At 39.9% G+C, this 13,696-nt stretch overlaps 1 protein-coding gene across 3 annotated transcripts in view; it reads right to left on the bottom strand.

Moving 5' to 3' along the window:
• Aff1 (AF4/FMR2 family member 1) overlaps positions 1–13,696 on the bottom strand; it is a 215,678-nt gene that overhangs the window by 40,123 nt on the left and 161,859 nt on the right. For all 3 annotated transcript variants that reach the window (XM_042668359.1, XM_042668360.1, XM_042668361.1), the window contains 3 exons: positions 13,513–13,599; positions 12,280–12,316; positions 8,777–8,828 (listed from right to left, as the gene is read on the bottom strand). In XM_042668359.1, coding sequence (XP_042524293.1) covers positions 8,777–8,828; positions 12,280–12,316; positions 13,513–13,599 — 176 coding nt within the window. The remainder of the gene's footprint in view (positions 1–8,776; positions 8,829–12,279; positions 12,317–13,512; positions 13,600–13,696) is intronic.

The following is a 13,696-nucleotide window of genomic DNA, read 5'->3' as shown; positions in this document are numbered from 1 at the left end:
AGCCGAAACTCGTTTACTTAACACTTACTTATTACATAATAGGCACTTGACAAATGTTTTAACTTTCATCTAAGACCAAGTACAGTAGTAAAATATATTACTACCCTAGAGAGGGTTCCTGAAGTACTTTAAGCAATGGCTCCGTGCTTCCAGTAAGGAGAGCTCCCGGTGAATTCTCTGAATGAGAGCACAAGCACTTTAACAGTATTTAAAAAATTGTTTAAAATCTGCATCATATCATAGATTCTTCAGAATATCATTTCAATTTATATTTAATACAATGTTATATAAATGGTATAGTATAAGTCATCACAGAATACCATTTACTAATGATAAAATATCCCAGAGTTAAACAGACTACACCAAGACTAATGCTACCATGACCTGAAGTCATGGTGTCCTGTCAGCACTCATGGGAAAGGAAGAGTAAGTTGAGTGTGTTTGTGTTGTATGTGTGTGCGTGCACGCACGCACAAATGTGTGTTGGTCCCACAGGCTGAACTCAGGGCCTGGGTGCTGTCTCAAGGCTAGCACTCACACACTTGAGCCACAGCTCCGTTTCCAGCTTTTGGTGCTTAATGGTAAACAAAGAGTTTCACAGACTTTCTTGCCTGCCTAAACTGGTTTCCTGAATAGCTAGGAATACAGGTGTGAGCCATCAGCACCAGGTGATTCCAGCACTTAAAAAATAAAAAATAAGCCGGGCGCTGGTGGCTCACGCCTGTAATCCTAGATACTCAGGAGGCTGAGATCTGAGGATTGCGGTTCAAAGCCAGCCCGGGCAGGAGAGACCATGAGACTCCTATCTCCAATAAACCACCAGAAAACTGGAAGTGGCACTGTAGCTCAAGAGGTAGAGCGCTCGCTTTGAGCTGGAGAGCTGAGGGACAGCGCCCAGGCCCAGAGTTCAAGCCCCACGACCGACCAAAAACATAAATAAATAAATAAAAATAAAATAAAATTAAAAAACGGCTTTGTTTTACATATAAAGAAATTCGTTAACACTCAGTCTAACAAATTCACTTTTCTACTATTCTCCTTTATTATATATCTTTACTTTTCCTCCTGAGAATAAAACACTTCTGTATATAGCTTACCAAAACAATTACACACACCCATAACCCTGGGTTCCTGATCTTTTCAAAATAATGTATCTCCTTTTCTCTTGCAACATTTTTCCCGCAACATCTAGGAAAATTGAGGACATTTAAGAATGCTCTGTGGCTCACACCAATTCTCCTCCAACTCTTCAATGAAATTGAAAGAGAAAGCTCACTACCGAACACATTCTATGAAGCCATCATAACCCTCATCCCAAAACCAGGTAGGGACTCATCAAAGAAAGAGAACTATAGACCCATTTCTTTGATGAACATTGATGCGAAACTTCTCAACAAAATTTTGGCCAATCGACTTCAACAATTCATCCAAAAAATCATACACCACGATCAAACAGGATTCATTTCAGGGATGCAAAGCTGGTTCAATATACGCAAATCAATTAATATTATTCATCACATCAACAGGAGCAAGAATAAGAACCACATGGTTATCTCAATAGACGCAGAAAAAGCATTTGACAAGATCCAACACCCCTTTATGATGAAGGTTTTGGAAAAATTAGGAATCCATGGAACATTCCTCAATACAATAAAGGCTGTATATGACAAACCTACAGCCAGCATTATACTCAATGGTGAAAAACTAAAGCCATTTCCTCTTAACTCAGGAACAAGACAAGGATGCCCACTCTCTCCACTTCTCTTCAATCTAGTATTAGAATGCCTAGCTACAGCAATAAGACAAGATGCAGACATAAAGGGGATCCAAATAGGGAAAGAAGAAATAAAACTCTCCCTCTTTGCAGATGACATGATCTTGTATTTAAAGAATCCCATAGACTCCACTCCCAAATTACTCAAGCTGATTCAAAACTTTGGCAAAGTAGCAGGTTATAAAATTAACCCCCAAAAATCAATGGCTTTTCTGTATGCCAACAATGAGAAAAGTGTGGCTGAAATTAGGAAAGCAACTCCATTTGTAATAGCCTCACAAAAAATAAAATACCTAGGAATTAACTTAACTAAAGAAGTGAAGGACCTCTATGATGAAAACTTTAAAATCTTGAAAAAGGAAATCAACACAGAACTTAAAAAATGGCAAAACCTCCCATGCTCCTGGATTGGAAAGATTAACATCGTGAAAATGGCAATACTGCCCAAGGCTATCTACAAATTCAACGCAATACCTATCAAAATTCCACCCTCATTCTTCAAGGAAATAGAAGAGGCAATCCAAAAATTCATATGGAACAATAAAAGACCCCGAATAGCAAAAACGCTCCTCAACGGAAAGAATACTGCTGGAGGAATATCAATACCAAATTTCAAACTCTACTATAAAGCCATAGTAATCAAAACAGCTTGGTATTGGCATAAGAACAGACCTCAGGACCAATGGAATAGAATTGAAAACCCAGAAATGAACCTACAGACCTATAGCCATCTAATCTTCGATAAGGGAGCTAAAACAATAGAATGGAAGACAGACAGCCTCTTCAGTAAATGGTGCTGGCAAAACTGGTTAACTACATGTAGAAAACTAAAGCTAGATCCTTATATATCACCCTGCACCAGAATCAACTCCAAATGGATCAAAGACCTTGAACTCAAAGCAGACACTCTGAAAACATTACAGAAAACATTACAGACCTAGGAGAAACCCTAGGTCTCCTTGGCTCAGGCCCAAATTTTCTGAATAGAGACCCGGAAACACAACAAATCAAAGAAAGGTTGGACAAATGGGATTGTATAAGGTTGCAGAGCTTCTGCAGGGCAAATGACATAGCTAGCAAGATCAATAGAAAGCCCACGGACTGGGAGAAGATCTTTACTAGCCATACAACGGACAAGGGTCTCATATCTAAAATATACTTGGAACTCAAAAAATTAAACCACCCAACAACAAATCCTCAAAGAAACAACTGCCCAATAAGTAAGTGGGCGAAAGACTTAAAGAGAAGCTTCTCTGAAGAAGAAAGAAGGATGGCCAATAGACACATGAAGAAATGTTCAACATCCCTAGCCATAAAAGAAATGCAAATCAAAACAACATTGAGATATCACCTCACTCCAGTTAGAACAGCAAAAATCAAGAACTCTAACAACAACAGATGCTGGAGGGGATGTGGACAGAAAGGAACCTTACTTCATTGTTGGTGGGAATGTAAACTTGTTCAACCACTTTGGAAAGCAGTATGGAGGTTCCTCAAAAGACTCCACATAGAGCTCCCCAACGACCCAGCAATCCCACTTTTGGGCATTTACCCAAATGATCACAAACAAGGCCACACTAAAGCTACCAGCACAACTATGTTTATTGCAGCATTATTTACCATAGCTAAGACATGGAACCAACCCAGATGCCCCTCAGTAGATGAATGGATCAAGAAGATGTGGTATATATACACAATGGAATTCTATGCCTCCATCAGAAAGAATGACATTTCCCCATTTGTTAGGAAATGGAAAGGCTTGGAAAAAATTATATTAAGTGAAGTAAGCCAGGCCCAAAGAAACATAGGTCCCATGGTTTCCCTCATTTGCAATATCTAGTATAGGTATGAGTGAAGCGGAAAAAGTCAGATAATGTGATGTTAGGAAAACAAAACCTCAAATATGTATTTTAATGTTTTTGTTTCTTTCATGCATGTGTTTCTAATGCATTTATAAGATTATTTCTTTGTTGCTTTGTATGTCCCTCCCCCACAGTGTAACCCCTGCTTTCACTATATTTGATGTCAGTATAACATGTGGAGGAGACGGGGACAAACAAGTCGTTTAAGGATTCAGGTGGACCTGTTGCAACAATGAGAAGCACAAAATGTCATGTCAAAACCAGCTTTACAATGTCGGTGGGGGGGGGCGAGGGGGGGTATGATTGGGTGGGAGGGAGGGGGGAGGCTGGGAAGGGAGGTGAAGGGTAAACAAAGGAGGAGGATGCAATGCTTGGTAAGAAATGTATGCATTATCCTGCCCATGTAATTGTAACCCCTCTGTACAGTATGTTCTCAAATAAAATAAAATAAAATTTAAAAAAAAAAAAAAAAAAAGAATGCTCTGTGATGAAGGACTAATGTAGATCTACAAATATATAAATGAAATAAATGACCCGCACAAATGTTTGCTCCTTGTTTTCAAAACTGTGAGTGATGGCTGAGCTACACCTCAGTAGTAAAAAATTATAAGCTTTAAATCTGAGGTGATTCTTACTATTTCTTTTTTTTTTTTTGGGTCCGGTCGTGGGGCCTGAACTCTGGGCCTGGGCGCTGTCCCTCAGCTCTTCAGCTCAAGGCTAGTGCTCTACCACTGGAGCCACAGTGCCCCTTCCGGCTTTTTTCTTTTTGCTTACTATTTCTTTTAGTAATATTTGGCAGTAAACATCTGGGGAATGGCTCAATGTTAAGCGTGCCTACTTAGGAAGCACAGGTCCTGAATTCAAACTCCAGTCTGGCCAAAACATGCAAAACCCCTCAGTACTTTCAGTTACAGCTTTCAGTGAAATAAGGTTTCAGAGTAAATAACTTCAAATAGAAGCTAACATTTAAAGAGAAAAAAAAATCCTTAAATATAATTTAAATTAACGGACACAAAGAAACCATTGTCTTTAGACCTAATTCTGAACGACACTGAGGGGCTGAGGGTTAAGACAGTGGTTGTTTGGATCCTCCATACTAACAGCACCACCACCAGTAACAACAGCAAAAGATACTTCAGCCACCACATTCTGATGTGATTCTTTTATATTACAATAAATTCATAGAAATGGTAATCAAGTTCTTTACCAAAATATTTTAAAGCCAAAATTTTTCTAAAGATGAAAACTCAGGTTCATAAAAAAAAAAAAAAAGTATCAGACGATCTCTGGCTATATTAGCTTTCTGTCTTTCCTTCTTGTCCAACTCCAAGAACCATCATAATCCCAGCCTTCACCTTCAGCTATTTCCTCTTTCTAAACCAACTTTCCACAAAAGTAAAATCTTAGGTGCTCACTACAACTAATTTTGGTCCCTTATTCTAAGTAAATGTCAATGATTTCAGTGTTTCAGTGGCAGATACATAGATAGATAGATAGATAGATAGATAGATAGATAGATAGATAGACAGACAGACAGACAGACACACATGCAGTCATAAAACTGGCATAAGGGGGAACATCAGCTACACAAAAGTATTAACACATCAACTCTTCTGAGAGGAGACAACTGCAGAAAGCTGGATATGGAGACACAAGACCTGTCTACCTCAAAGAAAGGGCATGCTAACTGCAGGAAGTAGAAACATTTTGTACTTTGTTGACATCTATACAGATCTATACCTTAGAAAGGAAGAGAATTCCAAAGCTAAGCTTGTTCTTAGACAAGCATGCCCTTACTTCACCTTGGGGAAATAGCACCAGCACTCTAGCTAATCAGTTACATGCAAAGCTTCCGAGTGATCCAATATTGCAAAAATAACCAGAGATTAAAACAAAGATCAAGTTCAATGAATTCATCATATATTTCTCCATCTATGCCTTCTAACCCTTTACTACCCTCACCCAAGTCTGAACAGAGGTATGATATAACACAAGCTGTCTGTTGCATATTCTTTACTGCAGGGCTCTGCTTCATCCTTTGCATGTACTAACTTTCCTTTTCTATGGATTAAGAACTCTGAAAGAAAAAGGTGTTAAGACCTAGATTGATTTTCTAAGCCAAAGTAGAAATGAATCTATAGTTTAACAATAACTGTTCACATGCAAAGTACATTATATTATCTCCCTGGCACTCCTGCCATGCAAATGGTTCAAATGCATAGCAAAGAACCCAAATGCAGGGCTGGGAAGGTGGCTGAGTGATAGAGCGCTTGCCTTGCATGCCTGAGGCCCTGGGTTCGATTCCTCAGCACCACATAAGCAAAAAGAAAAAAGCCAGAAGTGGTGCTGTGGCTCAAGTGGTAGAACGCTAGCCTTGAGCTGAAGAGCTGAGGGACAGCACCCAGGCCCAGAGTTCAGGCCCCACAACCATACCCAAAAAAAAAAAAAAGAACCCAAATGCTGACACCAGATCAAACTAACCATGAGTACTAAGAGACTTGTTATACTAAATCTGAAATAGTAATTGTGCATTATAAATTAACTGGGATGGCACTTTCAGCTAATGCTATTAAAAATTCATGAGAGTAATTCCTTTTTTCCCCAAGGTAGATTTCATTTTGGAACCTATCAATACCACCAATCCCATCCCTAAAAATCACACAAAGTATCGCCTCAGAGATACTTTCTCTCCTCACCTCCCTGAGTCCCCAATTGCACTCCTCCCTCAAGTCTCCTAGGACCACCACAACCCTCTTTCCTACATGATTTTATATACTAGTTAATTTCATATAATGGTTAATTAGCAAGTTATAAAGAAAATACAAAAAAGGCACGAGTGGCTCACACCTGTAACCCTAGCTACTCAAAGAGAAGCTGAGATCTGAAGATCATGGTTCAAAGTCAGCTGGAGCAGGGAAAGTCCAAAACACTTATCTCCCAATAACCACCAGAAAACTGGAAGTAGAGCTGTGGCTCCAAGTGGTAGAGTGATAGCTTTGAGCAGAAAAGCTCAGGGACAGTGCCCAGGCCCTGAGTTTAAGCCCCATGACCAACAATAAGAAAGAAAAAAAGAGGGGGACAGGGAGGAGATGAAACAGGCAATAAAAGAAGTGAATTTCATCAAGGCATATTGTATGCATGTACAGGGGAGTGTCCTTGTACAACTATTATATACTAATACTAGTAGCAGCAGCTCTAATCATATAGCTGCTCTAGTAATATAGCTGCTGAAACAGAGAAAGGAAAGAGAACAGACATAAGGATTTTTTTCACATAAAATTCATCTACAGGTATCACAAATAAAATATATTCTGATCACAAGCAAACACTCCCCAGTGGCTCATTCCTGTGACTCCTTGGAAGTAACTCAGTGTAACTCCCTCCTAACTACTTGGGAGGCAAGATTAAGGTTTGAGGCCAGCCAGGAAAAAAGAAAAGAAAAAAGAAAGAAAGCTGACAGTACTCAGTGCTGGTAACTCACACCTAAAATCCTAGCTACTCAGGAAGCAAAGATCTGAAGATCCCCATTCAAAACCAGCCCAAGCAGATAAATGTGAGAGACACATCTCCAATTAACCAGTAAAAACATAAAAGTACTGGAGGCATAGTTCCCATGGTAAGCAAAAAAGCCGAGCGAGAGCATGAGGCTATAAACTTAAACTCCAGGCAAAGTATACTCTTAACTTGCATGTGTATATGGGCACGCATGCACATGCGCACGTGTGTGCGTACACGCACACACATACACACACACACACACAAGTTCAGAAGACTCAGTCTCAGTGGAAAGAATTGATATGGTGGAGCACGTCTGTCATCCCAGTTACAATGAGAAGTTTAAAGCAGGAACCACGACTCTGTCTCAAAAATAATCAGTCAGAAAAAAAAAAAAAAAAAGGTTGGCAGGCACCAGTGGCGCATGCCTGTAATCCTAGCTACTAAGGAAGCTTAGATCTGAGGATCACTGTTCAAAGCCAGCTCGGGCAGGAAACTCTGTGAGATTCTTATCTCCGATAAACCACTAGAAAACCAGAAGTGGCGCTGTGGCTCAAGTGGTAGAGCACTCGCCTTGAGCTGAAGAACTGAGAGACAGCGTCCAGGCCCAGAGTTCAAGTCCCATGACCAACAAAAACAAAACAAAAAAAAACAAAAAACAAAAAAAGGTTGGAGATACGATGTAGATTCAGAATATCCGCTTAGCAAGTGTGAAGTCCGAGTTCAAACCCCAGCACCACCCCTGCCCCAAACAAGTCTCATTGCATTGTTTCTGGCTCATTTTGCTCTTCCAAATTCCATCAAGGAGCTGGCAGTTGGGAGCAAAGACTTAACCCAGTTCTACATTCAACCATGGCTAGAATATGTAATTATTTAGCTCAGCTATACAGTTTTTAAACCAATCCAAAGCAAATGCTCACTTTCCAAAAGATATAAAACAGAAAAAAATGCTTAAAAGTAGAAACTGAACCTAAAGTCCTGGAGCCCCTAGAATCCTCTATTAGCAACTCAGTGTGTTAGTGATTAGCTAGAGGGGCGTGAAAGGCCTCCAAAGATAATAGCCCTGTAACAGATAGGGTAGTAAGAAGGCAAAGAAAGAGAAGTTGAACATTAAAGAAAAAAACATTAATAAGTTGGGTCAAAATGCTGAATCAAAAATCTATAATACGTTTTTTTTTAAAAAATCCTCAAAAAGATCCAAACCTATCTAGACTTGCCTGGTCTTAATAAAGAACAGGTGGGCAATAGGACTACCTCCTTATTAGTAAAACCAGGCCAAAAAAAACCCAGCAGGAAACCTTAAATTGAGCACAGCTCCCAAAATTTATTTCCAAAAGCTAAAGCTCTTTAAAACTGAAATTTTAAAAGCCAAAGCCCTCTATTTTCCACAGTTAAGATATGTAAATAACAACTCAAAACTTTTCTTTCCAGAAAACCTCTTAGCACAATCTCTTATGGTACATAAACCTTCAACAGGAGAACTTGATCCAAATATAAACGGGTCATTTCCTCCCTGTACAATGCAGTAGTATTTTATGAATGCCATTAATTGAAAGCAGGAAAAAAAAAATCTAAGCAATGGATTTACATGGGAAATACCAACGTCATATTATAAGCTTTTAATAGACAAAAGCATTTTACTTACGATGTTCCTTGCTGAGAATTAGGGTGGGTTTTTGAAGGCGTATCATATTGTTCTGTGGGGAAGGAGACAATGTCAGAGCAGCATAATGACACACATTTATGAGATCATTAGCTTAAGTTCCCCTTTTATCGCTTCCTTCCTTTTCCCTAAACACTCAGTATATGTTCTGTCAACCAGTGTTGCACACTGCTGTTGATGTAATCTCACTGTTATAACATTTATGGTGCTTTCAAGTACAAGGTCTGTTTAGATATACCAAAACAAATTAACAACAAACAATCTTTTAAAACACTAAACCCATCTTGAAGGTAATGTTTGCTAGCCTCTTAAGTTGCCGGGAACTGTCTCAGCATGGAGACTTTCTTGTTCTTGATGACAGTTGACGGGCTCATACTGAAGTGCTAGGACACGGCTGCTGCATTAGTCACCCTCTCCTGGCTTGACTCCCACATCCATCAGCAATTGGCCAACGCTCCCTCTTCACAGCCTCCATCTCACCTGTGCTCTCCCTTTCTCAATCCCTCATGACCCAATTCACTCACTCAGCACCTATTTACAGACTGCCTAGTAGAGTCCATGTGCAAGGCATCCAGTCCGGTCCTCAGTACAGTGGTAGTTGACTGAGGGACATGAAACAAACTCATAAATATCTATCATCCTTGGCAGTATGACGTAAGTACACAGATCAATTGCATACCCAGGAAAACCACAGAATGGTCAGTCTGTTGGTTATGAACAAAGGCAGAAATAGAATACAATGGATTCTGTCACAGGGGACAGGTGGGTTTCTGATGGAAAGCCTGCAAGAGGCCCTCAGGCAGAGGGGAAGAGCAAAGATACAAGTGGGAGGAGTTAAAAGCACTCACGTTTGGAAAGGGTAGCTGTGTGGTTGTGTGGTGGGCAGAAGTGGGAAGTGGGAGAGTCAGGCTCAGAGAGCCCTAAACCCAGGATGGGAAGCTTGGGGACACCTTCAATGATTGAAACAGACACAGGCTATAGAGGGCCTATGAAGATGATTACAGTGATGCTACCCTATGTAACACAGAAGAGAGCAAATTTGAAATGTGAACTGTGGAGCAACACACCAGTTGGCAAGCAGTTACATGTGTCTAGACATAAGGTCAAGGAAACTAGAAATAGAACCAAAGTGGAAAGAAATATGGGTCCTTCTTAGGCGGGTTCATTCATCCCACAACTGTCATGTGGAGAGCCCTGCATATTTGCAATTGGTCTCTTTATCCTCAGGGTGGCAGCAGTTCTTATGTGATATTTCCAATTGCCTCCTCCTGTTGAGACAGCTAGAACCAGGGCTATAGTTTAATCAAAGGGTAGAAGTCCTTCTTCTAACCATTACCAGGAACTACACATAATCACTGTGACTGGGTTCCAGGTTCCAAAAATTCTCAATATTCTCAGGTAGCCATGTTTTTGCAGCAAACATAGGCAAGAAAGTGAGTACATGCTCAAATCTCTACCTATCTATCCTTCAGGCTCCAAAACTAGTTCTATGCATGTGAGCATACTCCACTCTGCATTCACCGCTCCATTCAGCCCTCATTCTTTCTTCATCCAACCAACTAGATCTCCCTTTTCAGAACTTAAAAAACCACGTTCTCACAGGCATCAAGCTCCCAAAACACTAAGAAATAAAGGGGCAGCACTGTGAAAGATCTGGTGCAAGCAGCTGGTAATAGGAGTCCTGTCAGGTTCCTATCAGGGTCTTATCATCAAAGTAACAAGGAAGTGGCTTTACATACTGCACAGGCCAACAGGGTGGTCCATTCCCAGCTTAGAATGGGCTTATGAGTTTGTCTTAAACTGACAGTTTGTTAGCATAGAGAGCCGCTTATTCTAAAGCAAGAGCTAGCAATCCCAGGAGTCATCCACTAGAAGATTTGCATGCGTGGCAGCCCCAAAGCAGCCCTACATATCCATACCTGGCACTCCAACTTCACCCCCTACTAGTCATGTGTTTGAATTAGTGGCCAAAATGCCAACAAAAGGAGACTCACCACTGGGTGCCAGTGTCCCACGCCTATAATCCTAGCTACTAAGGAGACTGAGATCTGAGAATTGAAGTTCAAAGCCACCCAGGGCAGAAAAGTCTGTGAGACTATTATCTCCAATGAATTACCAAAAAAGCCAGAAGTGGAACAGTGGTTCAAGTGGTAGAGCTGTAGCTTTGAGCAAAAGCAGCTCAGGACCAGTGCCCAGGCACAGTGTCCAGCAGCAGGGAAGATTGACCCTGAGATTGTATTGATTTACACTATTCTAAAGGAAGATTTTCCTTTCCTCGATTTTCTAATCTTTTCCCCTCCCCTCACATCCTTAAGATTCAAGCTAAAATCATCAAGAGGAAAAACAAATGTGAAGGAAAAGTATCATGGCGGGGAAATAAATCTGAAGGTAGAAGCAGTTCTTCAGAGATCTGCGAGCTCCCCTTCCCCCTTCTCCCAGCATGCATACAGACACACCATGCACCCAGCTGTTGGCCTCTTCATCCTTTGAAGATTAACACTTCATTCCTGTAGCAATTACCACATCCTGCTGCAGGTTATTTCCACCTGTGCAAGTATCTTATCCCACTTAAGATATTCTGCGGATCTAATTAATTGCAGCTATCCAAGTGATATTTGTAAGGCTGACATGCCTTGCATCGGTCAGAAAACGAAGAATTTCTTGATTTGAGGAATTATTGTTGAACAGAAAAGCTGGACCCAATTATTTCCCTCTAAGTTTTCAAGTATTTTCAATTCTTCAAGCAGGGATCAATAATTACATGGCCAAGAGAGATGGAGGAGCTAGAGAAGCTGTGTGCTGTATTCTTTACAAAAATGTTTGGTTTTAAAATTAGAGAAATCACACAAAAAAGTTTCCAATTTTTTTTTTCTTGCCAGTCTTAGGGCTTGAACTCAGGGTCTAGGTACTGTCCCTGAGCTTCTTTTGCTCAAAGCTAACATTCCACCCACTGAGCCACAGCACCCCTTCCGGCTTTTTTGTTTGTTTATGTGATACTGAGGAACCCAGGGCTTCATGTATGCTAGGCAAGCACTCTACCACTAAGCCACGATCCCAGCCCCCAACTTATTCTTTCTTGGATTATTTTATTTTGTTTTGGGGAATAGTGTCATTTCACTATGTACCCCAGATCTTGAACCTGCCTTCTAGGTGCTAGAATTATAGGGGTATGCTACTGCCAAGCTATGCCAGTCTATTCCTATATACAATTCCTGGGTGCAATATTTTGGGAGCCACATTCAAGAAATAATATGTAAATAATATCTAATTTTGCTTCTTTAATGTTTTGCTAGAACATTTTCATTAACTCTTTGCAACAATCCGAAATAACACCTAAAGACCAAGTTTTTGGCTTTCTTTTCTGTTCTTTCAATATAGGACAGCCTCCTCTCTGCTGGAGCAATTACTTCTGAGGTTTTACGTTAAATCACTAAAAATTATGCTTTGTTCTTCAATGGAATAAACTATTCTAGTCGTTTACTTACTCTGATTTTGGATTGCAGAACAGATGTGCTGAGAATCCTAGGGAGAAAAAAATAACAACTCTGGTGATTAAGATATTAAAGTTTTCCTAAGGGCAAAATCACGGTGCTTTTAACATTGAAAAGATAGTCATATATCAGCTTTCAATACATATTTTTTAAAAGACAGATAGTAGAAGCAATATCCATAGACTCTACAATTATTACTTTACTATATGACACATAACTATTCATCTCTCTATTTAATAATCAATCTTCAATGCATAAACACTGATTTTTACATATAGCTTTATTTTTTTCTGTTCTTTCCTAGTTTATTTTTCAGAGTTTAAAGGTTATGTCAGAGTTTAAAGTTTTATTCCAAATAAATTGCCTTTCTATCAAAGTATCATTATAAAATAAGTAAAATCTACCTTGTGGAAAAATGGGTGTATATAGATAGAATGTTGTGAATAATATCATGAAAAAGAACAACTACAGATGTATATAGATACATAGTAGGCTGTACAGAACACACCTAAACTACATCAATATCCTGAAGGTTACTGGAAAATACAAGACAAAAAAAGAAAATCTGGCTGTATTTTAATGCACCGTTCACAAGCACTGTAGCATATGAGTCAGCATTCATTTGTGTCTCATGAAAACCAGCACTTATGTCACTGATTACAACAAGCTTAAGAAAATTCAGGAAGCTAAGATACATGTGTGTATGCACAAGCATGCATGTGTATGTGCGTGTATGTGTATGTATGTGCAAGCTCCACAGGAAGAACCCTCAAATGAGCTGATGTAGCTGGGCTTAGCTCATGCCTGTAATACTACTGCTCAGGAGGCTGAGATCAAAGTCTGTGAGACTCTTTTATCTCCAATAAATGAAGAAAGCAGCAGCAGAAACAGCCAGAAGTAAAGCTGTGCTCAATAGTAGAGCTCAAGTCTTAGGAGCAAAAGAAGCTCAGGGATAGCACCCAGGCCGAGTTCAAGCCCCTAGACTAAGGGGGAAAAATGTTGTACCAGGGAATCCTGACTGCTTTTATAAGCTGCAAATCCCTGTGCAAATCTAAGATGCTGTTACTAGTAAGTTGGAGGATAAGCTTAACAGCATTATGAAATACTCCAGAAGCTAAATTATGATTTTAACCTTATCTCTAAAGATTCCATCAACATTCTACCAACAGCGCTCACAGCATACCTCACCCTTTTCATTAAGGTGAATGCTGTGCCTGTCATACTTACCTTTGTGGGGAAAGGAAATTTGGATGGCTCTGCTGTACTAGGTGTATGTATTGCTGTCAAAGGAGGAGGCCACGAATGGGTCATTTCCTAGAAAGAGATTTGAAAAGGGAGGAAGAAATAAATTACAACTAGCACTTTTTTTAATCTTAGTTAACTTTTTGATCTTAGTGTAAAGTGGATTGAT

This window comes from Dipodomys spectabilis, unplaced genomic scaffold (assembly GCF_019054845.1).
Source record: "Dipodomys spectabilis isolate Male_0828 unplaced genomic scaffold, ASM1905484v1 ptg000436l, whole genome shotgun sequence".
Taxonomy (NCBI): domain Eukaryota; kingdom Metazoa; phylum Chordata; class Mammalia; order Rodentia; family Heteromyidae; genus Dipodomys; species Dipodomys spectabilis.
The sequence above is the reverse complement of the archived record's forward strand: the minus strand, read 5'-3'. Positions and strand labels throughout refer to the sequence as shown.